Source organism: Grammomys surdaster, unplaced genomic scaffold, assembly GCF_004785775.1.
Source record: "Grammomys surdaster isolate TR1022 unplaced genomic scaffold, NIH_TR_1.0 319, whole genome shotgun sequence".
NCBI classification, from domain to species: domain Eukaryota; kingdom Metazoa; phylum Chordata; class Mammalia; order Rodentia; family Muridae; genus Grammomys; species Grammomys surdaster.
Window position 1 is genome coordinate 68164 of NW_021604738.1, and position 23886 is coordinate 92049.

The 23886-nt window shown below is 55.6% G+C and overlaps 5 protein-coding genes across 8 annotated transcripts in view; 1 reads left to right on the forward strand and 4 right to left on the reverse strand.

The window, feature by feature from the left end:
* Window positions 1-96: 96 nt before the first annotated feature.
* Rnf5 (ring finger protein 5) lies at window positions 97-2643 on the forward strand. Its single transcript, XM_028777983.1, has 6 exons — window positions 97-421; window positions 1442-1460; window positions 1554-1666; window positions 1758-1812; window positions 1888-2005; window positions 2083-2643. The coding sequence occupies exons 1-6, from the start codon at window positions 282-284 to the stop codon at window positions 2178-2180; spliced, it is 543 nt and encodes a 180-aa protein (XP_028633816.1). The 5' UTR covers window positions 97-281; the 3' UTR covers window positions 2181-2643.
* Window positions 2642-6625, reverse strand: Ager (advanced glycosylation end-product specific receptor). 2 transcript variants are annotated; one of them, XM_028777982.1, is made up of 10 exons: window positions 5202-6625; window positions 4873-5065; window positions 4631-4695; window positions 4444-4531; window positions 4171-4353; window positions 3951-4081; window positions 3639-3780; window positions 3376-3402; window positions 3141-3267; window positions 2804-3055 (listed from the first exon to the last, which is right to left on the reverse strand). In XM_028777982.1, exons 1-10 carry the CDS (start codon window positions 5679-5681, stop codon window positions 2959-2961), a joined length of 1533 nt encoding a protein of 510 aa, XP_028633815.1. In that variant the 5' UTR covers window positions 5682-6625; the 3' UTR covers window positions 2804-2958. The 2 variants fall into 2 exon arrangements, with proteins under 2 accessions (XP_028633814.1, XP_028633815.1); XM_028777981.1 differs by lacking the exon at window positions 5202-6625 and having other exon boundaries at window positions 2642-3051; window positions 4873-5059.
* Window positions 6626-6751: 126 nt separating this feature from the next.
* Pbx2 (PBX homeobox 2) lies at window positions 6752-11108 on the reverse strand. The gene is made up of 9 exons (XM_028777980.1): window positions 10583-11108; window positions 9712-9785; window positions 9233-9480; window positions 8938-9128; window positions 8657-8792; window positions 8418-8571; window positions 8059-8147; window positions 7698-7784; window positions 6752-7585 (listed from the first exon to the last, which is right to left on the reverse strand). The coding sequence occupies exons 1-9, from the start codon at window positions 10801-10803 to the stop codon at window positions 7493-7495; spliced, it is 1293 nt and encodes a 430-aa protein (XP_028633813.1). The 5' UTR covers window positions 10804-11108; the 3' UTR covers window positions 6752-7492.
* Window positions 11109-11607: 499 nt separating this feature from the next.
* On the reverse strand, window positions 11608-13616 carry Gpsm3 (G protein signaling modulator 3). Of its 3 annotated transcripts, none has more exons than XM_028777986.1 (5): window positions 13434-13587; window positions 13162-13202; window positions 12849-12951; window positions 12463-12662; window positions 11737-12207 (listed from the first exon to the last, which is right to left on the reverse strand). In XM_028777986.1, exons 2-5 carry the CDS (start codon window positions 13198-13200, stop codon window positions 12070-12072), a joined length of 480 nt encoding a protein of 159 aa, XP_028633819.1. In that variant the 5' UTR covers window positions 13201-13202; window positions 13434-13587; the 3' UTR covers window positions 11737-12069. The 3 variants fall into 3 exon arrangements, with proteins under 3 accessions (XP_028633817.1, XP_028633819.1, XP_028633820.1); XM_028777987.1 differs by having other exon boundaries at window positions 13416-13587; XM_028777984.1 differs by having other exon boundaries at window positions 11608-12207; window positions 13162-13616.
* Window positions 13617-15090: 1474 nt separating this feature from the next.
* Notch4 (notch receptor 4) overlaps window positions 15091-23886 on the reverse strand; it is a 24152-nt gene continuing 15356 nt past the window's right edge. The window contains exons 19-30 of the mRNA XM_028777988.1: window positions 22239-22491; window positions 21917-22029; window positions 20518-21041; window positions 19701-20084; window positions 19434-19609; window positions 18783-19002; window positions 18561-18630; window positions 18298-18436; window positions 17386-17660; window positions 16915-17062; window positions 16372-16469; window positions 15091-16211 (exon numbers count right to left, since the gene is read on the reverse strand). Of these exons, the coding sequence (XP_028633821.1) occupies window positions 15600-16211; window positions 16372-16469; window positions 16915-17062; window positions 17386-17660; window positions 18298-18436; window positions 18561-18630; window positions 18783-19002; window positions 19434-19609; window positions 19701-20084; window positions 20518-21041; window positions 21917-22029; window positions 22239-22491 (3012 nt within the window). The 3' untranslated portion in view covers window positions 15091-15599. The remainder of the gene's footprint in view (window positions 16212-16371; window positions 16470-16914; window positions 17063-17385; window positions 17661-18297; window positions 18437-18560; window positions 18631-18782; window positions 19003-19433; window positions 19610-19700; window positions 20085-20517; window positions 21042-21916; window positions 22030-22238; window positions 22492-23886) is intronic.

Genomic DNA, 23886 nt, shown 5'->3' on the forward strand with positions numbered 1-23886 from the left:
ATAGTGACTGAAGCCTGATCAGCCAATCATCATCGCGCAAGGGTTGGACCCACACCTTTTCCCGCCCCCACCCTTTGGGTCAATCGTGTCCTTTGAATCCTGTATGATTGGCAGGCACCTCGACCAATACTGATGAGAAAACCTTGAAGTCTGCCCAACGATCGTGGGCAGAAGGCGGTCCCGCTTTGTTGGGGCGTGAGTGTGTGTGCGCTGTGTGTGAGTGTCTATGTGTCTGTGCCTGGGGGTCCTGAGGGCTACGTGGGGGCGAAGCAGAACTTGCCATGGCAGCAGCAGAGGAAGAGGACGGGGGCCCCGAAGGGCCAAATCGCGAGCGGGGCGGGGCGAGCGCGACCTTCGAATGTAATATATGTCTGGAGACAGCTCGCGAAGCTGTGGTCAGCGTGTGTGGCCACCTGTATTGGTGAGAATCCGAGTCAGGGGCTTGGAGTGAGGCGACGGGGCCCATCTGTGTGCTGGGGAGGTCGAGAGCGGGGACCATGCAGTTTTTTTCCCGATGACCCAAGGGTCCCCCATCCCCGCCCCACATACACGTAGGGGAGGCCTGAAGTGGGGACTTGTATCTTTGCTGGTATGTGTATATGAGATGGGGGAGCGGGAAGGGTCACGTCTGTGCAGATGCGCAGTCTGGAAGGGAGGGTCTTAGGAGCTGGTGTGTGACGTTATGAGGGATGGGAAATGGGGGGTACTATATATTCCTGCATGTGAGACCTGAACCACAGTACCCCGTTAGATCTACCCAGCTGTTGAGATTAAAAAATAGATGACTTTTCAGTTTAGGGAATGTGCCTGTCGGTGGAGGAGGGAAAGATCTAGGGACCGTGGGCCTAGGTGTGGGCCATATTAAAATGAGATGTGGGAAGGGGTGGTTTGTCAAACCTGGGGACGAGGGCGTTGTGTAAGGACAGATGGAGAGGTTATGGGTCACGGAGAGAGGGATTTTACTGAGCTTGAAGTAAGAAGGAAAGCAGCAGTGTGGGTGTATGTTAATCATGGGAGTCTGGAGGATTAGGACCAGGAGTTCTGGCTGAAAGGAAACCTGTTGAATTGGGAAGTCAAGTTCTGAGGCAGAAAGGGGAGTGGTTGAAGGAGGAGTGTGTGTGTGTGTGTGTGTGTGTGTGTGTGTGTGTGTGTGTGTGTAGAGACAGGGAGAGACAGAGAAGAGACTGGAAGAGAGAAAAGGATAGAATGTGTCCAGGACGTTGAGGATCAAATGTAAGTACCTTTGAACTTTGAGTATCAGCGAAGTTGGAAAAGTCAAGTTAGCAAGTATGCTAGAAGCTGTCTGAAGTCCGGAGAGAAGTGTGGCACTGTAGGAGCAGTACCTGGGACAGTGGCAGTGGGCTTCCAAGTCCTGGGGTCTGCAGCTCTTTCCTGTAGTTTGACATGTGCTTTTTGTTTTTTTTTTGTTTTTTTCATCCAGTTGGCCCTGTCTCCATCAGGTATGTATTCATGAGGTAATCTGGGAATCAGGGAGGGTCAAGGAGCTCGGAGACCCTCTTTGTTCTTGAAAACACTTCGTATTTTCTTTCCAGTGGCTGGAGACGCGGCCAGACCGGCAAGAGTGCCCAGTGTGTAAAGCAGGCATCAGCAGGGAGAAGGTTGTCCCTCTTTATGGGCGAGGTAGCCAGAAGCCACAGGATCCCAGGTGAGACCCGACAGGATGCTGAGGGGGTGATGAAGGCTTCTGTCCCAAGACAGAGTGTGAGAATGCTGACTGCCTCTCTCCTTCCTCTCAGATTGAAAACTCCACCCCGTCCTCAGGGCCGACGACCAGCTCCAGAGAGCAGAGGGGTGAGTCTCCTTGTACTGCTGTATCCCTCTGATGCCCAAGCCTGTGGGTTTCCCTGATCTTCCCTGCCTCCCTAGGGGTTCCAGCCATTCGGTGATGCCGGGGGATTCCACTTCTCCTTTGGTGTTGGTGCCTTCCCCTTTGGCTTTTTCACCACCGTGTTCAATGCCCACGAGCCTTTCCGAAGGGGCGCAGGTAAATATTTTCCCTAATCTTCCACCAGAGCCCTCTCCTGGCCCGACAAGCTTTTGAAGCTTACCTTTCCCCTACAGGTGTGGATCTGGGACAGGGTCACCCGGCCTCCAGCTGGCAAGATTCCCTGTTCCTGTTCCTCGCCATCTTTTTCTTTTTCTGGCTGCTCAGTATTTGAGCGGTGTCTCCTCCCCACCCACCTCCAGCTAGAGGAAAATCAGTATTGGGAGTCCCTTGCTGGCCCTCCCTTGCTTTTGGACGACCCCCGTACTTCCATGACCTATCTCTGTCTGCTGAGACCTCCCTCAGGAGGGGATGGGGAGGAGTGACCAGTCTCCTTATGATGGGATTGCCTGCTGCTGTGTACTGCTGGCCCAGTAGCACAGACACTCCCAGCCTGGAGGACGGACAGACAGACAGGTGTCCAGTTCTCCCCTCTCCCAATCCTTTGCTTTCCCCCAGATTTCTTGATTTGGTGTTTAAAGGTGGGCTCTCCTCAACTCCTCCACTTGACTTAATTTAATTTTTCTCCCTTCACTGTCTAATATGAATTTTGACTCTTTTTGAGTGTCTCTTTCCATCCCTCACTACCTCCTTTATTACAAATTCAAATAATAATAAAAAAGGTGAAATGCACTGTTGGGAAGTCTCCCCAGTCTCTCCTTCCAGGACAGTGCCACTCTGACCAGCCTGAGTAGACGTTGGTATGGTGTGAGGCATGGAGTGGGTCCCTCCCTGCAAGGTCCCCAGGGATGCCGGAGTGAGGTTGCCTCTCTCCCGCACACAGACAACAAGCCGGCGACATTTGTCAGGTGTTTACTCAGCATGGATCATGTGGGCTCTGGTTGGAGAAGAAAGTGCCTCAAGGTCAAATTGGGATCATACACGGGGAGCTGCGGGGCCAGCACAACTGAAGGGCAAGTCGAAAGAGTGAGACAGGGTCTGCCTGGGTGCTCTTAAGGTCCCCCTGCACCGTTATCTGGCGTCTCAGCTTCTTCCGACTGATTGAGCCCTGCGCGCTCCTCCTCGTCCTCCTGACTTTCTGGGGCCTTCCTGAGAAGGAACAGTGTTGTGGCATTCCACTGGCCTGCTGTGACAGCCCTCACTTGCTGCCTGGAAACCGTAGGCTTTCACTCACCTCTCCTCGAGTCCGGCTTGTCGTTTTCGCCACAGGATGGCCCCAACGAGCAGGGCGGCTATTCCCAGGCCTCCCAGGATCCCCAAGGCCAGGGCTAGCGTACCCAGCCCAGACCCACCCACAGAGCCTGTAGGGACATAGGGAAGATTGAGGGCAGAGCTCTAGCACACACAGCTCCTTCCTCGTGACCCCAGTTACACGCCGCAGCCCTACGCTTCTGACTTCAGTCCCTCACCTGCAGCTGGCCCCTCATCGCCGGTTTCTGGAAGAAAAAAAAGTGGTCAGAGGGAAGACTTGAACTTAGGCCCAGTGGCATCCCCCCTCAGTGGAGAAGCTGGACTTCCCTCCTGACACGCTTTTGGGTGCACTGAGGAAGGGGTGGCGTGGCTATTGGGGTTCACATCTGAGGGGGTAGGGAGTTGGAGTCTTGTGTCCCTCACCCCAGCCTTCCCCCCTCCCCCTGTCCCTGCCTGTCCCTGGGATTTGGGGAGGGGTTACCTGTGACCCTGATGCTGACAGGAGGGCTTTCCTGAGGTCCGTGGCTAGGGTGGGTGGCCACGCAGCTATAGATGCCCTCATCCTCATGCCCTACCTCAGGGAGGCGCAGCACGGGGCTGGGGGCACGGGGCTGGGGTGCGCCCTGGTGGGAAAGGGTCAGGAGACTGTTAGACACCCCGCCCACACATCCTGGACTCTTCATCTCCACAGCCGCACTATTCCGTCTCCCAGCCCGCCCGGCTCTCAGGCTGCCCGTCCGGGCGTTAGTTCCCTGCCTGCCGTTCTCGATCTCAGGCCTTCCCAGGCACTCACATCTTTTATCCAGTGGATCTGAGGAGGGGGCTGGGCAGAGATGGCACAGGTCAAGGTCACAGTCCCACCGGGAGGAACTGTTCCACCTTCAGGCTCAACCAGCAGCTGAATGCCCTCTGGAGGCACGGGCTCTGGGTGGGGATGGGCATGAAGTCCATCAGGACACCTGGCAGCCGGCCTGATGGTCCCGGGATTGACCCCTGCCTCCCTCCGTACCCACCCCTGACTCGGGGCTGGATGGGGGCTGTGTTTAGGGGTCTGCGCCGGGGAAGGCCCAGGCTGAAGCTGCAGGAGAAGGTAGGATGGGTGGCTCCTCCTGGGGCTGGGGTCACTGTCAGCTCTGACCGCAGTGTGAAGAGTCCTGTGTCAGGGTCTCTCCTGGTGTCTTCCTTCACAATTGTTCCTGCAGTGGGTGCAGTGAGGTCAAACGCCCAGAATGGTATGGAGGGACAGCAGAAGAAGGGAGCTGGGTGTAGGGCACCCTGTCTCTCACCTTTGCCGTCAGGAATCAGAAGTTTCCCATCCAAGTACCAGCTAAGGGTCCCTGCAGGGTAGCTTCCCTCAGACACACAGGTGCCCACCTGGAGGAAGAATGGGGACCTCACCCTCTGACTCTGTGGAAGGCAATGTAGGCACACATCTGCATTCAAAGGGCCCTCTCTATTTTCTTGTTTTTCTACCTTATTAGGGACACTGGCTGTGAGTTCAGAGGCAGGATCCACAATCTCTGGCTTCCCAGGAATCTCTGGAGGGAAAATTCAGTCATAAGCCTGCCTTTGGAGGGTCTCACACTCCAGCAATGGGAGGAAGGGCAGTGGAGATCAGAGGTCCAGACACACCAGGGTTAAGAGTCAAGGGTCAGGGGTAAATGAAGGCTTTTTGTTAAATTCAAAGTGACTGAGCAGAGGCCAGGAAGCCTTACGGTAGACTCGGACTCGGTAGTTGGACTTGACCTCCTTCCCGTGCCTGTTAGTTGCCCGACACCGGAAAGTTCCCTCATCGACAATTCCCATAGCTGGAAGGAGGAGGGAACCATTGAGGAGGATTCGAGCCACACTGTCCCATGGGCCTCCCTGGGGAGAGAGGACCTTCCAAGCTTCAGTCCTTCCTGTGTTCTGCAAAGAAGAGAAAAACCTAAGCAGGCTGGTCCCTCTGGGCAAGAACTACCTAGGCAGGATGGGATGCTGGGGACCCTCAAGGATAGCTCCTGAGGTTGAGTGAGTGGCCAGGTGAGTATGGGGTCCTGCTTACCAGTTTCCATTCTAGCTGCTGGGGTGGCTTCTTAGGGGCCCCCTTACAGCTTAGCACAAGTGGCTCTCCAATCCGGGCTGTGATGTTCTGACCACCAGCTACGGCTCCTGGGTGGTAGCATCGTTGTAGGAAGGTGGAAGGGGAGAGGTGGGGCTGGTTGGTGTAGGACAGGGAGGGTGAGGGTCTTTGGAAAGTGGTACCCAGGTTCAGGGGGATTTCTATGGAGAAAGGAGGTACTAGGGGGGTGGGAGCAGGGCTGCTGAGGGGGAGAGTTGGTGGGGCTGGGAGTGGCTCACCCCACAGAGCAAGAGCCAGCACCCAGGCTCCAGCTGCTGTCCCTGCCGGCATGGTGTTTCCTTCCCAGGCTCCTGGTTCTGTCTGCCCCTCTTCCCACTCTGGCGGCTGCCCTAGGTGGGGCTTGCACCCTCTACCCTGCCCCCATCTCCCATCTTGTTCTGTCAGAGAATGCCAGGAATCCATGCTTCTCGGACAAGAGTCCTTCAGGTACTAGAAGCAACCTCACCCCACCTGAGGGCCCTGGCAGCCTCCAGGCACAGCGTCTCCCTGGGGTTGGATTCTACACCAATACGACCTCATTTCCTTCAGCCCACCACATTCATGGGTCCCAGAGGTTCACTAGTGCTCTGTCTTGACCTGGGCAGGTTAGGCAACATGGTCTGTTGTCATTCTGGATACATCTTTGTAGTGAGGGCTGGCCCCAAACCTCTTAGAGCTTTGTAAGAATTACTCTTTTGGGGGAGTTTTTTTTTGTTTTTGGAAAAAAAAATTCTCAACTAAACCCAGGGGAAAAAGAAATCTCTTTATTTAAAACTGCCATTTCCTTTTTCTGTGAATCTACAAGTTGACAAGCGAGGAGAGAAACTGCCCCCAGCCCCCGCCTCCCACCGACCTCTTCACGAAGCCCCTCAGTCCAGCCTGGGCCTTGAATGGGAGGGGTTTCCCACTGTGACAATCTTGAAGACCCTGAGGATGTCTGAGGGGGGTCTGATAGAAGGGTTCAGGGCTGAGATTCTTTAACCTTCCCTCATACCTGACTTTCTGTGACCTCCCTCCTCTCCCCAACTCCTTGATTTTGGCATGAGATTAAGAACTGAACAGAAACACTTATTTCTGGGAAACTGGGATGGACAACGTATAGAAGCATCCAGCCCATACATAGCTTATTTGGCAAGAACTCCCCTCCCCCATTAATCTTCTCCACTCTGCAAAGTTTTTAAAAAACGAAACAAAAACAAAGAAAAAGCCTTTTGACTTTTTCAAAATCATTGAGTTCAGTCCAGACTTGCCCAAAGGTTATTGGGGAGGTGTGGGGGAGTCAGAAGGCTACGGGGGCGTCGTGCTCCAAGTCAGATACAGCAGAGATTTGCCTGCACAAGCTAAGAAACACCTAAGTGTCCAAGCTGAGGACACGGTGTCCTACAAAATCCACTTCCCCACTGGTAGGCCTGGAGCAAGTAGCCAGCACCAGTTCTGTCTGTTCTCTTACTAGGCCCCTTTGGCTCGCTCTTCTCACGTGGGTAAACAAAAATAAATCAGCATGTTTATTTAAAACATACACACACACCCACACACACACCCAAAATCTCAATTCTTCAAACTATTAAGAATCAAGGATCACCACTACCAACAAAAAACAATTTAAAAAAAAAAAAAAAAAAATTCCAGGTTTTATTTTTTAAAAAAAAAAAAAAAGTCCAACTCCAAAGACTAGACAACAATTTTCTAAAGTAGCAGAAACTCCCTCCGAGGTAGATATCTGAGTCAGACACTTGTCCACCGAGCGATTCTATTGGTTTAAGATGAGCTGCGTATGAGGTAATAAAGCCATCTGGAGGGGCAGAGGGTGGGGATGCATGGGGGAGGGGGTGTTGGCCCAGGGCCTCTGTCCAAGAGTCCCCATTTTTGGCATCTCTGGGTCGGGCAGGGCTGACGTCTCCAGATTCCAGAGTATATAAGTGGGGTGGGGAGCAGAAGTGGGGGAGCCCAAGACAAACACAATTGGTGTTAGGGTTAGGTTATAGATTTAAGAGAGATATCTGAGAAACAGGTATCTGTTTTTTGTGAGAGGGGGGAGAAAAAAAGAAACGGGGACACCCCACTCATCCCTGCCATGTGGTCAGCACCCCAGCACCGAGTGTCTAGTCGGGGAGGGCACAACCCCAATCGCCCTCTGTTTTGTGCTTCTGTGGGGTTTGTCCTCTAGATGCCCAGAGTCTTCCTTAAGAGTTGCCTGGTGGGAGCCCCCAGCCCTGTGACCTTGAGGGACAAGGTCAGTTGGAGGTATCAGAGTGAACACTTCCTGGTCCCTCCGTTGGGGATGTCACCGAGGACGGGGTCACAGCCTCCTGCCAGCCACCATTGGCCTGGTAAAAAAAAAGAGTAAGAGTCAGAATTGGAAATCCCAGTGTGGGGGTCACGCTCCCATCCTGGTGAGAGCTACACGTTGAAGGCGGCAAGGCCCTTCGACCCACTCACCCGAATTTCTCGAGGACTGTATATCTGGCCTCCCCCGATGTTATCCCCGTAGCTCCCTGGCCCCATCGAGTGTCGGAGCGATTCCACCTGCAGGATACACAGAAAGGCATGACACATGGACACCCTAGAAGGGGCCTTCTGTGTTTGGGAGTGGGGCAGGGCATGCACAGGTCAGCAGGTAAAGGTGTTTGTCAAGTAAACCCTGGTGACCTGAGCTTGGTATCTAGAACCCACCTAAAGATGGTAGAACTGACCGCACGGAGTTGCCCTGTGACGTCAATATGTACGTAGTCACACGTATCCCTGCCTCCCCATCATGCACTCAGCAATGAAAGAGAAAAGAGGGGGTGGGCCTTCTGACCTGGGAAGCAGGGTAGGAATCTCCATTGAGCCCGGGCATCCCCAGAAACATGTCTCCAGATCCTGAGAGATTGAAAGAGCCGCCAGAGCCTTGGGAGGGCAGAGAGAGAGTCAGAGAAAAAGTGCAGGGCCCTCTGATGGGGGGGACAGGAGGTAAACCCAACCCTTAGCTTCCAGAATGCTCACTCTGGAAGTATACCCAGATTATGCACACAACAGGAGTCCCACCCTCTGAACAGGCTACTGGTGAACTGGCTACTCACTTAAGGCCCTTGACATGACCACCCCATCTTAGCCTGGTCTTTCACACACTCAAGGAAAACACACAAAGCAGCCAGCTAGCGTGGCAGTAGGCTTCACCTGCAGAGGATGGGGGCGTTGGAGAACTGGTCCGGCTGTGTCCTCCCTGGGCGACTGACACGGCTGTCTTCACAGCATAGATATTCGCCTCCTCTTGGAACTTCCCGATATTTTTCTTGTAGCGAATTCGCTTGTTACCAAACCAGTTGGAAACCTGCAGTGTTGGGCGGAGAGGGGTCAAGTGGAACCCTTTCTCCAGGACCCCTCTCCGAGTAACATCTGAGAACCCCCTCGAGTACCTGAGAGACGGTGATGCCACATTTCTTGGCAAGCTCCTCTTTGGCCTCCTCACTAGGGTAAGGGTTACTCAGGTGGGAGTAGAAATATTCATTCAGGACCTCGGTGGCCTGTTTGCTGAAGTTCCGGCGTTTTCGTCTACAAAGAGAGAAACATTGAGCATGCCAGGAACTCTAGAAGGTAGCATCCTTATAGTGCCCTTCTGGATACTGGGGCAGCCCAGGGGTCTTGGAGAAGCATGAGAAGGGACCAGGTACAGGGGCTAGGAGTCCCTGAGCCCCACCTGGCATCCAGGAATCGAGACCGCAGGATCATGACAGCCTCACAGGTGCTCTGTTTCAGCTGCATCTGGATGGCGCTAAACTTCCGGTGGATTATGCTCACCATCCGTTCCATCTCCTTGGGGGCGACGGGACGTGTGCGGCTCTGCTCCCTCAGCAGGTTCATGACGTGAGTTGTGAACTCATTGCACGCCTATGGGAGCGGGTAGGCTGGTGAGGAGCCCTGTGGCTTGGGGCCTCTAGAGTCTGGGGTCCTCGTCACTCTCTGGGCCACCTCACCCGCTGGCCTCTCCTCACCTGCTCATACTTCTCCAGCTCTGAGTGGTAGATGTGGCGGATCTGGGCAAGCTTGCTGCGATAGTCTGAGTGTTCTATGGAGTTGTCCGGGGACACGCCACCCCCGGAGGCTGCAGCGGCTGCAGCTGCTGCTGCAGAGCCTCCCCCCTTCTCGGGACCAGCCACACCTTCTGCCAGAAGCATGTTGTCCAGGCGCATCAGCTGCGGGTCCACTGGCTCCTCCTCTTGGGAACTCCGAATGCTAAGGCCTAGCGGGCAGGCAAGCGGACTTCAGGAACCACACATACACATACCCATCAGAGCTCTGTCCTCTGGTGTCTCTCTAAGGCCAGAGTCTCCAGGCTTCCCTTCCCCACTTCCTTTCAAGTAGCCTCTGTGGCGCTGAATTTCCACAGGGCTTCAAGTTGTCAAACTCTGAGCCCTAAGGTAGAGTCCTGCTCCCAGAACTGAGAATCAGAGGGGCATCCACATCGACGTACCAGTTTTCTCCTTGATTTCACACAGGACACTAAACAGGGCAGGTTTCATCCGGTGACAGTTTAGGGCGTGTTTCCTTAGGAGGAACGGGAGGAGAGAAAGAGTTCAGGCGGCAGATAGAAGAGAGACGAGAGGGGTGCTAAGAAGCAAGGTGGGGGCATAATCTGTGAGGAGGGGTAAGTGGGAGTGGGGGTGGAGTGGAGTCGGAGGGAGTTCTTGAGATCAGCTGCCATAGCTTCGGGAAGCGACTGGGCCACAGGAAGCAGAAGATACAGGCAGGCAATGGGGCTAAAGTCACTATGGGCGGGCTGAGGCTAAGAGGGATGGTTCAAGCAAAAAGATGGAGAAAGGATCAAGAGATGACTTTAGAAATAAAGGTGACTAGGTAGGTTTGGAGTAGGGGAAGCAGAGGTTGTCAGTGCGAGGCGGTAGGGGGCCTGGAAGTGGGGGTGCCCTGCTACCTGGGAGCTCGGTACAGTGTGTGGGCTGAGCAGGGGAAAGGCTGTTGAGGACTCTTGGAGGCCCCGACCTCGGTGGAAGGGACTGTGTGGGGATCCTGGATCCGTAAGTGGAGAATGGGGTGGGCTAGCCGGAGAGTTAGGGAAGACAGCTTTGGCTGAGAACAGTTTCTAAGTCTGGGAGCCAGGAGATGGGCCGGTGTGGACTGTAGGGGTCAGCAAAAGGTTAGGAGGGAGTGAGACCACCTGGGGTTCCCTCTGTGGAGGTTTTAGGGCCTAGGGGCAAGGCAAGCTTTGAGAGAACACTAGAACTAAGGAAAGAAAAGAGTTGCAAGAGCCAGAGAGGGGCCCTGGGGGAGGGGGGCTTGCAGAGGACTCAGAGCTGTGAGCGGGGTCCCGGGGTGGGGGCACTCACTTGGCCTGGGCCTCGTCCAGGCTCTGGTCGGTGATGGTCATTATCTGTTGCAGAATGTCCCCGATGTCTTGCTTCCCTCGGCCTCCCGGGACCCCCCCATTTCCCCCACCGGGGTCTCCGCCACCGGGAGGCTCGCCAGGGCCCCCGGGCTCCCCACCTACCAGCCCCAGACCCCCACGGCCCCCGCCCGGAGGGGGCGGCCCCAGCAGCCGCTCGTCCATAGCTGGGGGGGGGGGCCCTGAGGCCCCCTCCCTGCTCGCCCCTCCCCCCGCCGGGTGACTTCCCCCCCCAAACTCGCTGGGGCCGCTGCTCCCTCCGCCCCAACCCCGCCCGGCAACCCGCCTCCCGGCTCCCCTCCGGGGTTCACCCCGGCACTGAAGGGGAGACCCGGGGTGCCGCCTGGGCACCCCCACAGGAGACCCCGGCCCCCGGCGGCGGAGAAAATGGAGCCGGAGAGAGAGAGAGAGAGAGAGAGAGAGAGAGGGGAGGCCCAAGCGGGGGTGTGTGTGCGAGAGGAGGGAGGAGGGAGAAGGGGGAGCGAGCGAGGGAGGCGGCTGGGGGAGGGGAGCGGGAGGAAGAGGAGGGGAGGAGAGGAGGAACGGGGAGGAGCCGGGGGCGGGGAGACGCAGGCCGGGCGGCGGCGGGTGGAGGCGGGGAGCGGCCGGGGAGAGCCGGGGTTGGCCCCCGGGCTGGCCGAGCGGACGCTGGGGTGGAGGGCGTCTCGGCCCCCCGGGTTCCCAGCCCATCGTCGGGTGATGCGGACTCCGGCCTCCGGAATGTTCACCGACAGCTCGGTTCATATTTCTTGTTCTAATGACTCCCCTCCTTGTTCGACTTAATTAAAACCGGGAGACTGGGGGCTGGGGGAGATGATTAGGGAGGTCTCCAGCCGCTGCTTAATGAGCCGGTAATTAACCAGCCAGGGAGGGGAGCTGGCCTCTGGCCAGATCGCGGAGAGCCGCTGCCCCAGGCCTCACCTACCCACCTTGCACACACCCACCCAACCCCCAGATACCAGTCTTCAGTCCAGAGGAGAATTATATTTATTCATACAGACAAAACATCAGACAGACTCAGCAGCAGGGTGGGGGGGACGGGGCTAAGGGTCGCTTCACCGCCTCTGGGCCCCTGTGCCTTGGGGCCGGGGGTGCTCGTGGGGGACAATTGTCTTACTCCTTTGCCTTTTTTTTTTTCTCTTCTCACTAGGCAGGGGCAGGCCTCAGCCCTCACACCCCGGTTTAGTAGCTTGACAGCTCAGGATAGAGACTCGTAACTGTCTTAGGGAGTTGTGTTCACCCTACCTTGTTTATCTTCAAGGTTAGAGTACTTGTCCCAAGTCCAGTCCCCAGGGAAAATGAGTGGTAAATAATTGCAATTTTAGCCGGGTCTTCAGTTTCTGGTAGCCCTGACAAACAGGGTTTGAAGACCTTCGGGGAGTGTCCCAGCTTTGAGTCCCAGAGAGAAGGGACTGGTCGGGAACTGGGGTCTCAGCAGGTGTGTGGAGGAGGCCGGGATCTCTGTTCCTCCATTCGGCCTCCCCCTTGAACCCTCAGGAGCAACTCGAGGAGCTCCTGCCCCCCGGGGGGAAGGGGCGGGTCAGACCGTTGGGCTTCAATCCGCTGGCACTAGAAATGTGGACGGAGAGAAGGGCATTGGTAGCCTGTGATGGCTTTGGGAATGAGGGGCCAGGGTTGGTGTGGGGCGGATAGGAAATCGGTGATGGGGATAGAGAGACTATAGGCTTACCAAAAGACGTATGCTTAGAGAGAAAGAAGTTAGGGCTCAGGAAGAAGGCCAGCTAGGAGACCTGGGTCTTGCCTCCAAGGGTGCATGTGGCATGGGGGTGGGGTAGGAGTGGGGTAGGGTGGGATATGCCTTACCTGGTGACTAAGGATGGTGCTGTAAAGCTGTTCTTTGTCTTCAAGAAGCCGGGGTGGGGTTGGGGCTATGCTTGGGGGGACCTTGGGGGTGTGGAAGGTGGCCCTCTGTTCCTCTAGGCGGCGGGACTGGGCTTCAGCCACCAGGTCCAGAAGGCGCTCAGTCTGCAGGGAAAGCAGGGAGCCAGAACGGGGCCCTAGGGCTATGGGAGAGGAGGGAGGAGGGTTCAGACCCAGAGGCTATGGCAGAATGGAGTAGCAAGGGGTAGAGACAGGTGAGCTGGTGGATTAGGTTAGAGACCAGCAGGCCAGCAGGTGTGATGGTTAGTGGATCTATGCTGGGGTAGCCTGAGTGATGGGGTCAAGAGCTTCCAGGGTTGGTGGGGTACCTGTGTGTCGGGTTCCAGGAGGAGGAGGGGAGGGAGGAGCAGATCTCCAAGGCCGAGCGGTGGAGTTCACAGGGGGCCAGCCCTGATCATCCTGTGGGAGACTCTGATACCAAGACATGTTCATTCCAGTCAGGTGTTTGTGTGAGCGGAGGGCTAGGCCAGTGACCCATTTCCTCGTGTTTCTGTTCCTGTCTTGGTGTGCCCAAGCTTCCCCAAGTCTCCTGTGTCCATCTGTCACTAGGATACTGCTCTAGGTCCCCACATGTCCCTTCTCCGTGGGTTGGTCCCCCAACCCGACACCCCAACCGCTCACCTGCTCGTCATCTTCTTCCTGGGGTCTTTCAGCCTCCATCCCTGGATTTGGGGAGAGACACTGATGGGGAGGGGTGACTGGAATTTGGGAGGAGGACCGGAACCTTGGGTTCCTGAGGGGAATGGGGGCTGGAAGGGGTGGGGGTGAGCTGGGGGCTGGATGCCTGGGTAGTGAGCAGGAAGCTGGGTTCCTGGTCAGCCCCCCCCACGGGCCCCGCCCATCTCTGTCAACTTCCTCCATCCTCTTTTTCCCACCCAAACAGCTCCTTTGACCTCTCTTGCCCCAGGGGAGGACAGGGACCGGGAGAAACTCCAGCTGCAGGAGTGGAGCCTGCTCCTGAATGGGTGGATTCCTGCCGTCTCATCTCCAGAGACTCAGTAACCCCCTAGCCTGCCACACTGCTCCTCCATCCCCACCTCCCCTTCAGCACTTCTCTGTCAACACCGGAACTAGCTACAACACAGGAAGTGGTTTCACTCTTCGGGATCCCCTTCCCCCAAACTAGGTTCCTTTTCTTCCTAAGATTGATCCTGATGTAGGATTTGACCCTTCTCATCTCTCTTGACTTCCCGGGTCAGGGAAAGGCGCGGTTCTAGATGGGAACAGAAGACTTGTTGACCCCGGATGCATTGCTCACAATATCTTATGCCCTAACACTGGCCCAACACACAGTGAGTAGCCAGAGACCTGGGCTGAAGAGTTATCACTGCCCCCGAGCCTTACAGACAGTAGAGCGTGTGAGGGAATGTTTTCTGGAGGCCAAGCTAGTGTGGACAAGGGTCAGGGGAAGAGTAACCTAGGGATTTGAGAGTGCAATACTGAATTCAGCTCGGCCTTTGGTCATTTCTAGTAGCCCGAGAAGGGAGCAGGACAGACAGACATCTGGGGTCTTCAAGTGGCTGTCCGCCCTGTGAAGTTGGACCAGAGTGACTTGGAGCATGAGATTGAGTGAAGAGAGCCTGGCTGTCTTACGTGAATGAATCTTTGCTTCAAAGTATGAAAGAGTGAGGTGGACTGTAGTAGGTTTCTCTGCGGATGTAATGAGTGAATTCAAGCCAGATTAAAAGTATAAAAACATATAAAAGTATAAGAGGTGGGGGAGGGGAAGAGAGGAAAAGAGAGGAGAGAAGGGGAGAGAACACAGAGGGAGTAGGTAACCAAAATGTCTGGATTATATAGTATAGTCTCTAGGGGAAAGGCAGTTCAGGCTCTTGTCTGGAAAGTTCAGGGTAGAGGGCAGGGTATGACAGCCATATCCTGTAACAGGTAGGGACTAGGAGTTGCTGGGAGAACCTGGAGGTCAAGTGCACCTCCAGTATGTTTAAATAGGCACCTCAAAGCTTGTCGTTTACCTCACAGAATTCCTAAGGGTTAATTGTAATGAGGCACTTGGCACATGGTGAATACTCTAAGAATGGTGGGTAATCTTCCAGAATGCCTCCTGGCTTATCATCACTGAGGTAACTCCACGAGGCCGAAGTGTGAACCTCGTCTTTGGGTCCTTAGGGATCTTCTGTTTTAGCTAAATGCCCTTGGATGAGGGAACAGTCATCACCTTATATATTTTTACTATTGGAAATTCTCACTTTCAGTGATGAACTGGGAAAAAACCCCCCCATTGTCAGTTTGCCCTTAATTTGTATTTTAAAGCCCCCTACCTATATGAAGGAATCTGGAGTACTGAATTTCCCAAACACTATGCACTTTCTTTTCCTCCTCCTCCTCCTCCTTCTTCTTCTTCTTCTTTTTTTTTTTGAGACAGGGTTTCTCTGTGTAGCCCTGGCTGTCCTGGAACTCGCCCTTTGGACTAGGCTGGCCTCGAACTCAGAAATTCACCTGCCTCTGCCTCCCGAGGGCTGGCATGCGCCACCACTGCCCGGCAACAACACTATGTACTCTTTTAATCTCACTCTCCAGTCCCTCAAAATATAAAGTAGCACTTCAAATTAGCTTTATTATTCATGAGTTCGGGGTTCTCCGAGATACCAGTGACTGGGAGCATGGCCTCATCCCTGCACCAGTTTCCTTGTGGGGAGGCAGAGAGAGGGTAAGGAGTCATCAGCTGGACAGGCCACTGGTTCCCTTTCACCATCGACACAACACCTAGTACATAGCAGGTGCTCAATAAATATCCGCCAGCTACTTGTGGGCAGCAAAGGCTCCCTTTGGGAAATTATACACAAGAAACAATTTACACCCAATTTGCCAACAGTTCTTGGTTCCAGTCTAGGGATTCTCGAAATCCACTTTGTCCTCTTGTAGCTGCCCTATTTTCCAGGAAAAAGCACGGCGTATCTCATCCGCATGTCCTGAACCCTCTTCCCATTGCTGTGCATACTCTATGGGGGGAGACAAGTGGGCATAATGGTTATTTTGGCCTTAGAAGTCCGGTGTCTTCCCGACTCGTACGCGTCGCTTCCTTCCTTCCACGAAGCTGCCTAGTTCTGATTCTTTCCACCCGAGTTTAAGGGGATCTCTTGATGGACTGGAAGCCCCCAGGCAACTTGAGGGGATCCGCGTTCTGGGGACGGGGTCAGGCTGGGAGGCGGGATCGGCGCACTGCAGGCGGAGCCGCAGGCTTCTAGGGCCACCCAGTCGCGAGGCCAGTTATCCTGTGATGCCCTAGCCTCGCGTCGTGCACGGGAGCCAGCGGAAAACCTGCGGCCGCGCATGGAGAGGCCCCCGGAGCTTCCAGATCTGCTCCGGCAGCGCGCATAGACCGCCCCTCCGCGCGCTCCCAAGTCCACCGACCAAGTGCGAGCTTGCAGACAGGCTCCGCCCCCGCGCGGGCGCGCTCCCGCAGACTGCGTCCGGCAGCGCGGCGCGGCCACGCCCCCCGGCGTGGTGCGTGCGTGCGCGCGGGCCTCCGGCGTGGTCGGTCCGGCCCCCTCCAGTAGCGTCAGCAGGTCCCAGTGACTTCGCTGGCGGGCCACATCTCCTGGGGCCAGCCCGGTCTGATCGCGCAGTCCCCGGGCCGCCCCGAGCTCCAGCAGCAGCTGCGCCACCTCCACGGCGCCTTCGCGCGCAGCCAGGAACAGCGGCGTCTGCTCCTGCGGGGGAGACCCGAAACCCCGGGGGCGGGGAAGGTCAGGGAGTCCCCGCCCACCGGAGTCGGCGCCCTCCCGCCAGACTCTGGGCCCCGCCCCCTTTGAGCCTGCTGGATCCCCTTGCTTTTGGCTTGTTCAGTGGGGAGGCTGCGACGTGGCTCACCCTGCTGTCCTGAGCATCTTTATCCGCTCCAGCCTGGAGGAGACTGCGGGCGGCTCGGGCGTTGTTCACAGCAGCGGCCCAGTGCAGTGCAGTTTTTCCTAGGGTAGCACGTGGGAGCCGGTTACCCCGCCGTTGGGGGTCAGGCGACTCCCACGTTTTAGTTTCCCACGGGTTTTGGCCTTGGTGGTGCGGGGAAGGAGGGAGAGCTACTTGGGTTCTTCACAGGCGGGAAGCGTTGCCCTGGCAACCGACAGTCGGCTGCAAGTGTTGCCCTGGTGACGTCAGGGGCGCGCGGGCGGGACAATGGGTATTGTTCTGGATCGGTGGGACCCGGGTATCTCCCGTCCCGTTCCCACCGGCACTTCTTCCAGTCCCGTTTTATGAACTGAGACAAGATGTGTGGTTAACTGTGATGAGGAAACTCGCTCTCCATACTGCCACAGCATAGGAGTCTCTAGTCTGTCCCTACCGCGCCTGTATTTTGAACCTCACTTCCTTCCCGCTCTCCCCAACATTTCGATAACACAGCGGCTCTGTGCATACCCCTTTTGTCTCTGGCTCCCACATCTGCTCGGGCTGCGATCAGTTCTTCAACCAGGTCCTCCACGGCCAGCCTGGCAGCCAGCATCAAAGGTGTAGTCCCGTCGTCTGTGCGCGCGTCCACAGAAGTCTGTCTGCTGGCCAATAGGAGCTGCGGAGACAGAAAGGCCCTGTGACCCCTGGGCTACCCTGGGCTTCTAGGTCAGGCTCCTTACGCTTTTGTTGCCTGTCTTTGTTTTGAGACAAAGTCTTGTCATGCAGCCCATGCTAGCCTGGGACTCCTAGAGATCTGTCTACCCCTACCTCCCCAGTGCTGGGGTTATAGGCCCGTCAACCCCGAAGCCGGTTGCTACCTGCCACCTTCCTCTTTCAGGTCTTCAATCTGTTTCCTCTTTGTCAAACCCCAAAGAAGACCTCTCCACTTTACCTGTACGCTTACTCCTACTTCCTTTAGGGACTCCGATAGGTGCTGACCTGGCAGACCTCCTGAGCGTCCGCAGCCACTGCAGTGTGAAGTGGGGTACGCCCTGCCCGGTCCGGCTGGTTGGGGTTGGCTCCAGCCTCAAGGAGGCGGCGGGCAGCAGTTGGCCGAGAGAATCGGGCAGCCAGGTGCAGGGGCGTCTCTCCAGTGCCCACAGTGTGAGCCTGGGGGCAGGCCCCTCTGTCCAGCAGTGGTTCCCAGGGTCTCTGTCCAGTCGTGGACTGCACTCCCCCACAGAAGACGGCTGACATCAGGGGTGTCACCCCATCTGAGGTTGAGAGTGAGTACTAAGCCAGTCAGTAGGATATGTGAATGGTAACATGCCCCTGGGAGAACTGCCTCCATCTTAGCCAAGCTCTGCCTTTTCAGGGGAAGGCGGAGGGGGTGCTTGAGACAGGGTCTTACTATGTAGCTCTGACTGTCCTGGAACTTACTAGATCAAGCTGGTCTTGAACTCACCAAGATCCACCTGCCTCTGCTTCTCTCATGCTAGGACTAAAACCTCCCCGCTAGGATTAAAGGTGTGTGCCACTGTTGCCTGCCAAGTGTCCGTTTTTGATTTAGTGGTTTGCTTTGTTTTTCTAAAGACAGGGTTTTTCTGTGTAGCGCTGGCTGTCCTGGATCTCACTGGACCTCTAAACCAGGCTGGCTTTGAACTCCCAGAGATCTGCCTGCTTCTGCCTCCCGAGTGCTTGGATTAAAGGCCTGCATCAGCCTTACCTAGAGGGCTGGCCCCATTGCTGTGTACCTCAGCTTGCCGAGAGTTTGTATCCCTGACACATCCCCAGATGGTGCTGTTCTTGCTACCTCTCTAAAGGCTCCAGTTTGGATACCGATGACCTTTGCTTCTAAAAGGGTCAAGAGTAGGATGCCCCCCACCAACTTGGTCTAGGTTGGTTGTATACCAGGTCCACAGGTGTCCACGTCGGGAACCTCCGATTCACACTCCTGAGGAGGGGTCAGCATGGCCACCTGCGGGAGCTCTCCACAGCCGCCGCTGAGCGGCCAAAGCTGGCACCTGGAGGCTGAAGCTGTTTCTTCAGCCTTGGGGCAAGAGCAAGGAAAAGTGAAGATCACTGAGTTGACCTTTCTTGTCACTATCACCTCTATACCACCCCCCCCCCCACACACACACATACACATGCACACACAGTTTCACCTGGCCTACCTCTCCCTCTTCAGGGCCCGAGCACATGGCCACTCCATCCTCACTCACTTCTGCCTCTGGCTTCAGCGCCCTGGATGGGGTGAGTGGGTAGATAGGCTAAGTCCAGTCAACATCTCCCACACTTCCGGAAGCCTTCCGACCCCTCCGCTTCTGCAGGAGTAGTTCTTAGCACTTGGGGCACTTCCCTGAATCCCAGACTCTCAAAAAACCAAAGAGTCTCACTTGAGACCAATGTTGTCCTCGCCCAGTGGGGGTCTCCGCCGGTGGGGTGCTTGCTGTGTCTGAGGCCTTCGGATGAAACCAGGGGGCAGCCACAGGGCCCCATGTTCCCGCCGCCGGCGCCGGATGAGCTGGAGGACGAGGAGAGCCCCAAGGGCCAGGAGAAGCACCCCAACCACTGGTGAACATAGAATGGGCCAGGGAAGCTGATTGTCAGGGGGCCCTGGTAGAAGAGAGACAGTCACAAAAGGGGCCCATTCTTGGTAAGATTTGGCCAGTGGAGTAGCTTGGGGCAGTGGAGTAGCTTGGGGCAGTGGAGTAGCCTACCTCAGTTTCCTCCCATGTCCCATAGTTAAATGTGTTAATGGTTAACATGCTTAGAGGAAAGCTCATGGGATATGTTACGATAGTATCATATCATATGTCATATCATAGCGGTAACCCGTTTGGTTGTAGGACTATGCCAGAGGTTAGTACAGATTTCTCAGGGAAACAGGAAAGGAGATCACTGAACGGATGGGCTGGGGGAGATTCATTCCAAAGGAGAGATGTTAGGCCAAGTTCTCCACACAGGAGGTTTTGGTTTTTAGTTTTATCTCTACCAGAGGTGATATGAGCTAAGGTCAAGGACAATCAGTAGTTGGGATCACCTACTGGTCCCTGCTTGAGGGTGAGCAGCCAGCAAGGGTCCGGGCAACAGGGGCTCCAGAGCTCCTACTGCAGCCACAGCTGCAAGGAAGCGCAGCAGGAGCCCAGAGTCCCAGGGGCAGCGGGATGCAGGATGGTCTGGACCACAGCGGGACAGATCCACTCCCATCACTACCACGAACCTGTGGCAGAGGAAAGGCGCTTCAGGGACCTCTGTCTAGTCTTTGCTCCTCCCAAAGAACTATTATTTGCCCCCACCCTTCCATGTCTTACCCTGCACCAAGGGACTCTGTCTCCTTGCCCAGGGGCTGAGTGTGAGGGGCTTGTCTTTCCCACGAAGAGGAATCCCTAATTCCACTCAGCTCCTCTTTGGCCCGGGCCCCAGGATAAGGGAACACCATGTTCCTGCCTTCTCTGTCCTTCTTCACCCAGAGACCGACCCTCAGAGTCAGGGACAGTACTCGTGCCAGGGCAAGCAGCTGCTGCTCCAGGGCTGGGGGACGCAGCACCACCAGCAGGGCCAGGGAGGGGCCCCCCTCTGAGTCTTCCCCTTCCGGCCTGCAGTCACCCCCGTCCCAGCCACACTGAGCGTTATTGCAGCCTTTCTCACAGTGCCCGTTGTGAAAGTGATCTCGGCAGTACTGGTCATAGGCTGGGCTGTGGGCAAAGGAGACATGGGCTCAGCACCCTTCCCAAGTCCGACCCTTCTTCACAGAGAATCACGGCCACTCCATTGCCTCTGAGACTCGCTAAGGGCCGAACACTCTGATGTCTGCTGACCCCACGTTTACTGGGGCCAACCTTTCCTCCCCCTGTCTCAGAAGGAGGGTCCAAGACCTTTTTTCTTGGGGGTGTTGCTTGCCAGGGAGGGATTCTATGGTAGAAGGGCCGGGAAGAGAAGCTGAGGCCTGAGGCCTTAGGGTTCTCAGGAGTCCAGACAAAACCTGTGTCCCACAGTATCTGTCACTCCGTTCCCCTGGGTTTGAACCTAGAGTCTTTCTTAGCATGGAAACTCCCTGGAGTTCAATGTAGCTCGGTCATGTATGTCTCCTCACCCCCGCCCCATCCCACCCCTCACTCCCAGGCTCACGTGCAGGTTGGAGGAATTTCACAGTCGTAGCCATCAAACAGACACTCCTCGGAATCACACTGCGGGTGACATCGCCCGTCCCGGAAGAGAAGCCAGCACCGGGAATGTGGGGGACAGCCCTTCCAGGGGTCTGGGACCCCCAGGGAACAGTCCCCTCCATCCCAGTCCCCTCCTGGGCCACTGCAGCCAGCATCACAGGACCCGTCACCACCTCGGCCCTCACACCCATCTGCCCCCGGCCTTTGACACCGGGGCCCCGGAGAGTCAGGAGGGCAGGTGCACTGAAAGCCGGGGTTGTGTAACCCAGGGGTCTCAGTGCAGCTACCGTTGTGCAGGCAGGGTGAGGGAGGACCACAACCGGGCAGAGCTGGAGGTGTCAGACAGTCAGGGCCCCCAAAGCCACTGAGGCAGGCACAGAGGGGTGGGGAGCCTGGCTTAGGGGAGGGCAGACACAGGCCTCCGTTGTGGCAGTGATGTGTGCCGCAGGAAGGGGCTTTGTGGCTGCAGGTGGGGCCTTCAAAACCCTGGGGCAGAGAGAAGAGAATGCAAAAGGACCTTGCGTTATTCTTTCCTGAAGCAAGCTAGGACAACACAGCACAGAGGGTTCTAGACTATCCTATGTAACAGGGACCTCAGAGAGCATTGCATTCCTTGCAATGGATGTTGTCACCAGGTCCTCTGCTAACTGCACACACTGGCATATTGCCCTCGGTGGAAGTGGGTGAAATGTGCCTATGCAGCAATTTTAATCTCTGGAGACAGGCCTCATGCTCTCTCCTTTCCCAGGGTGAACAGGAGGAAGGTGGAAGTGGGGGAAAGTGCTTATTACTGTCATTCTTGGGTTTGGCTCAAGAGCGTTAGGGTGAGAAAGGAAGGTTCACCCCGTTATCACAAACCAAGGCTCAGCCAGTTCCTTGCCCAGAGCTCCTCACCCACACCTGTCCCATACACAGAGTTTAGAGATCTTGTCTAAAGCTCATCTAGGGAGAGTCGGTTTTGTTTCATCTTGCTTTTTGAGATAAGAGTCTGATCTCAGATTCATTGTGAATCACCATGTGGTTGCTAGGAATTGAACTCAGGACCTCTGGAAGAGCAGAGTGTCCTTAACCGCTGAGATATCTCTCTATCTCAGGTTCATTGTGTAGCCAAGGATGTCCTCAAACTCTTCGCCCTTCTGCCTTGATGTCCAAGGGCAGGGACTGCAGAATCGTACCATGCTACCATCTGATTCTGCCTTTCCCATGACTGTTCTGGAGAACCACTCACCAGGGTGAATTTGGGCCCTCTCCAGGAATCCTGACTCTAGCGCTCCTCACTCACGGCCCTGGGGTGCTGACTCTGGCCGTCTTACCTCTCATTAGTATAAGGAGAAGAGAGAAATGGGTGTTGCATCAGTTACCTTGGGGCAGTGGCAGGTGAAGCCAGGGGGTGATCCTGTTGTGACCTCACAGGACCCTCCATTGGAGCAGGGCTGGCTCTGGCAGAGGTCCATCTCCAACTCACACCGATGGCCTGTGGTGGTGAGATTGGAGGTCACACCTAGCTTCAGTAACTGCCTCCTGACAGTCAGTCGGTTCAGCACATGATATGTGGGCAAGAAAATGCTGGGGACTTCTAAGGGGAGGTGTGGAGGCAGAGGGTGAGAAGAGAGGCTGCCTTTTGGGAAGGGACCATCTGGGTTGTCCTGGTCTTAGGTGTGCCCCAGAGATCCCAGGCCTTACCTGTGTGCCCAGGCAGACACTGGCAATAGAAGGCGTTGGCTAAAGAGTGGCAAGCCGCAGTGCCCGAGGGGTGGCAGGGCCGGTCGAGACACTCGTCCACATCCCCCTCACAGCGCAGCCCCACAAAGCCTGGAGGGCAGGCACAGTGGAAGCCTCCAGGCCTGGGGGTACAGGTCCCGTGGTTGTGACAGGGCTGGGACTGACAAGAGTCGTGTACTTTTGAGCAGTTCTGTCCTTCATAGCCTGGGGCACACTGGAGACACAGATGGAGCCAGTGGATGAGGCAAGCTCAAGGGGGTTGGCCAGCCTCCTGCCTCAACAGCTGAACTCCTCATCCATCTCAGCCTGCTTGACATTGTGACAGAGCACAATCCTTAGTCCCAAACAATGTGGCCACTAAGCCTTCCCTCATTTCAGGGGACACCTCTTTCCTGTACAACTTACCCTCATGCATTGAATCGTAGGTGTCCAGTGATTACCCACTTGGGTCATTTGTGTGTATGTGTGTGCGTGTGCGAGTGTGTGCATGTGTACACGCACGTGCATGGTATGTGGAGGTCCAATGATTACCCACTTGTGTCCTGCATACATTTGTGTGTGCACACACACACACACACACACACGCACACACACACATATATGCAATGGTGGGTAGCGGTCAGAGGACATTTTTCCTGTTAGTCCTCAGGCTCTTCTGCCTTTTGTTTGAGACAAGGCCTCTTCCTGGCTGGGAACTTGGCCATTTAGGCCAGGCTATCTGCTTAGTTCTGCCTCTGTCTTGCCATCTGTGCCATTACTGGTATGTACTGCTGAGCCCAACTTGGGCTTGGGAATCTGGGTATCTGTCTCAGATCTCCAAGGTAAGATCTTGGCTAAGTCATCTTCCTAGGTAGCCTGGAGGTATTTTAAGTAGTACAGATAAAGGGAAGATTAAAGTTATACTGTGTAGCTAGGAATCGTGGTTAACCAGAGGCGAGAGAAGGTTGACGTCGATTGTGTACATAGCTTTAAACCATCCTCTTAGCAACCCTGAAGAAATATTATCTCACTTAATTTCCATTCCACAGATAATGAAACAGTTTGCCAAGAAGGTGAAGTGACATTTGGGTCAAAGCAAGGCTGGCTCTATCCAGAGCCACACTGTGGTTTTTGTGTGCTAGGGCAAAGTCATAAGTACTATGCTTCTGCCAGACAGCAAGCCAGAACAGAGGCTTTGGAAGTCGAGAGAATTCAGGGAGTGGCCCAGAGAGCCCCGAAGAGCGTTTTGGAAACCACCGGAGAAGAGAATTTCGTGGCGTGGAGGTCAACGAGAGTACAGAGGCTCACCAATCAGGACATACTTCTCTTGGCGTCTGAGACAGGGTTGTCCCTACCCTGGTTCTCTATGTGTGGAAAGGCTCCTAAGGGTTAGAGATGGCGGTGGGTAGAGTGTTTGCCTAGCACACACATAATCCTGGGTTCGATCCCCCGAACTGTATAAAGTAGTTATAGGGTGTATACCTACAGTCCTAGCACTGACTCCACAGAGGCAGGAGAGTTCAAGATCACCCAAAGCAACATAAAGGAATTCAAGGCCAGCCTGGGCTACCTGAGACCTTGCCGAAGGAAGGAAGGAAGGAAGGAAGGAAGGAAGGAAGGAAGGAAGGAA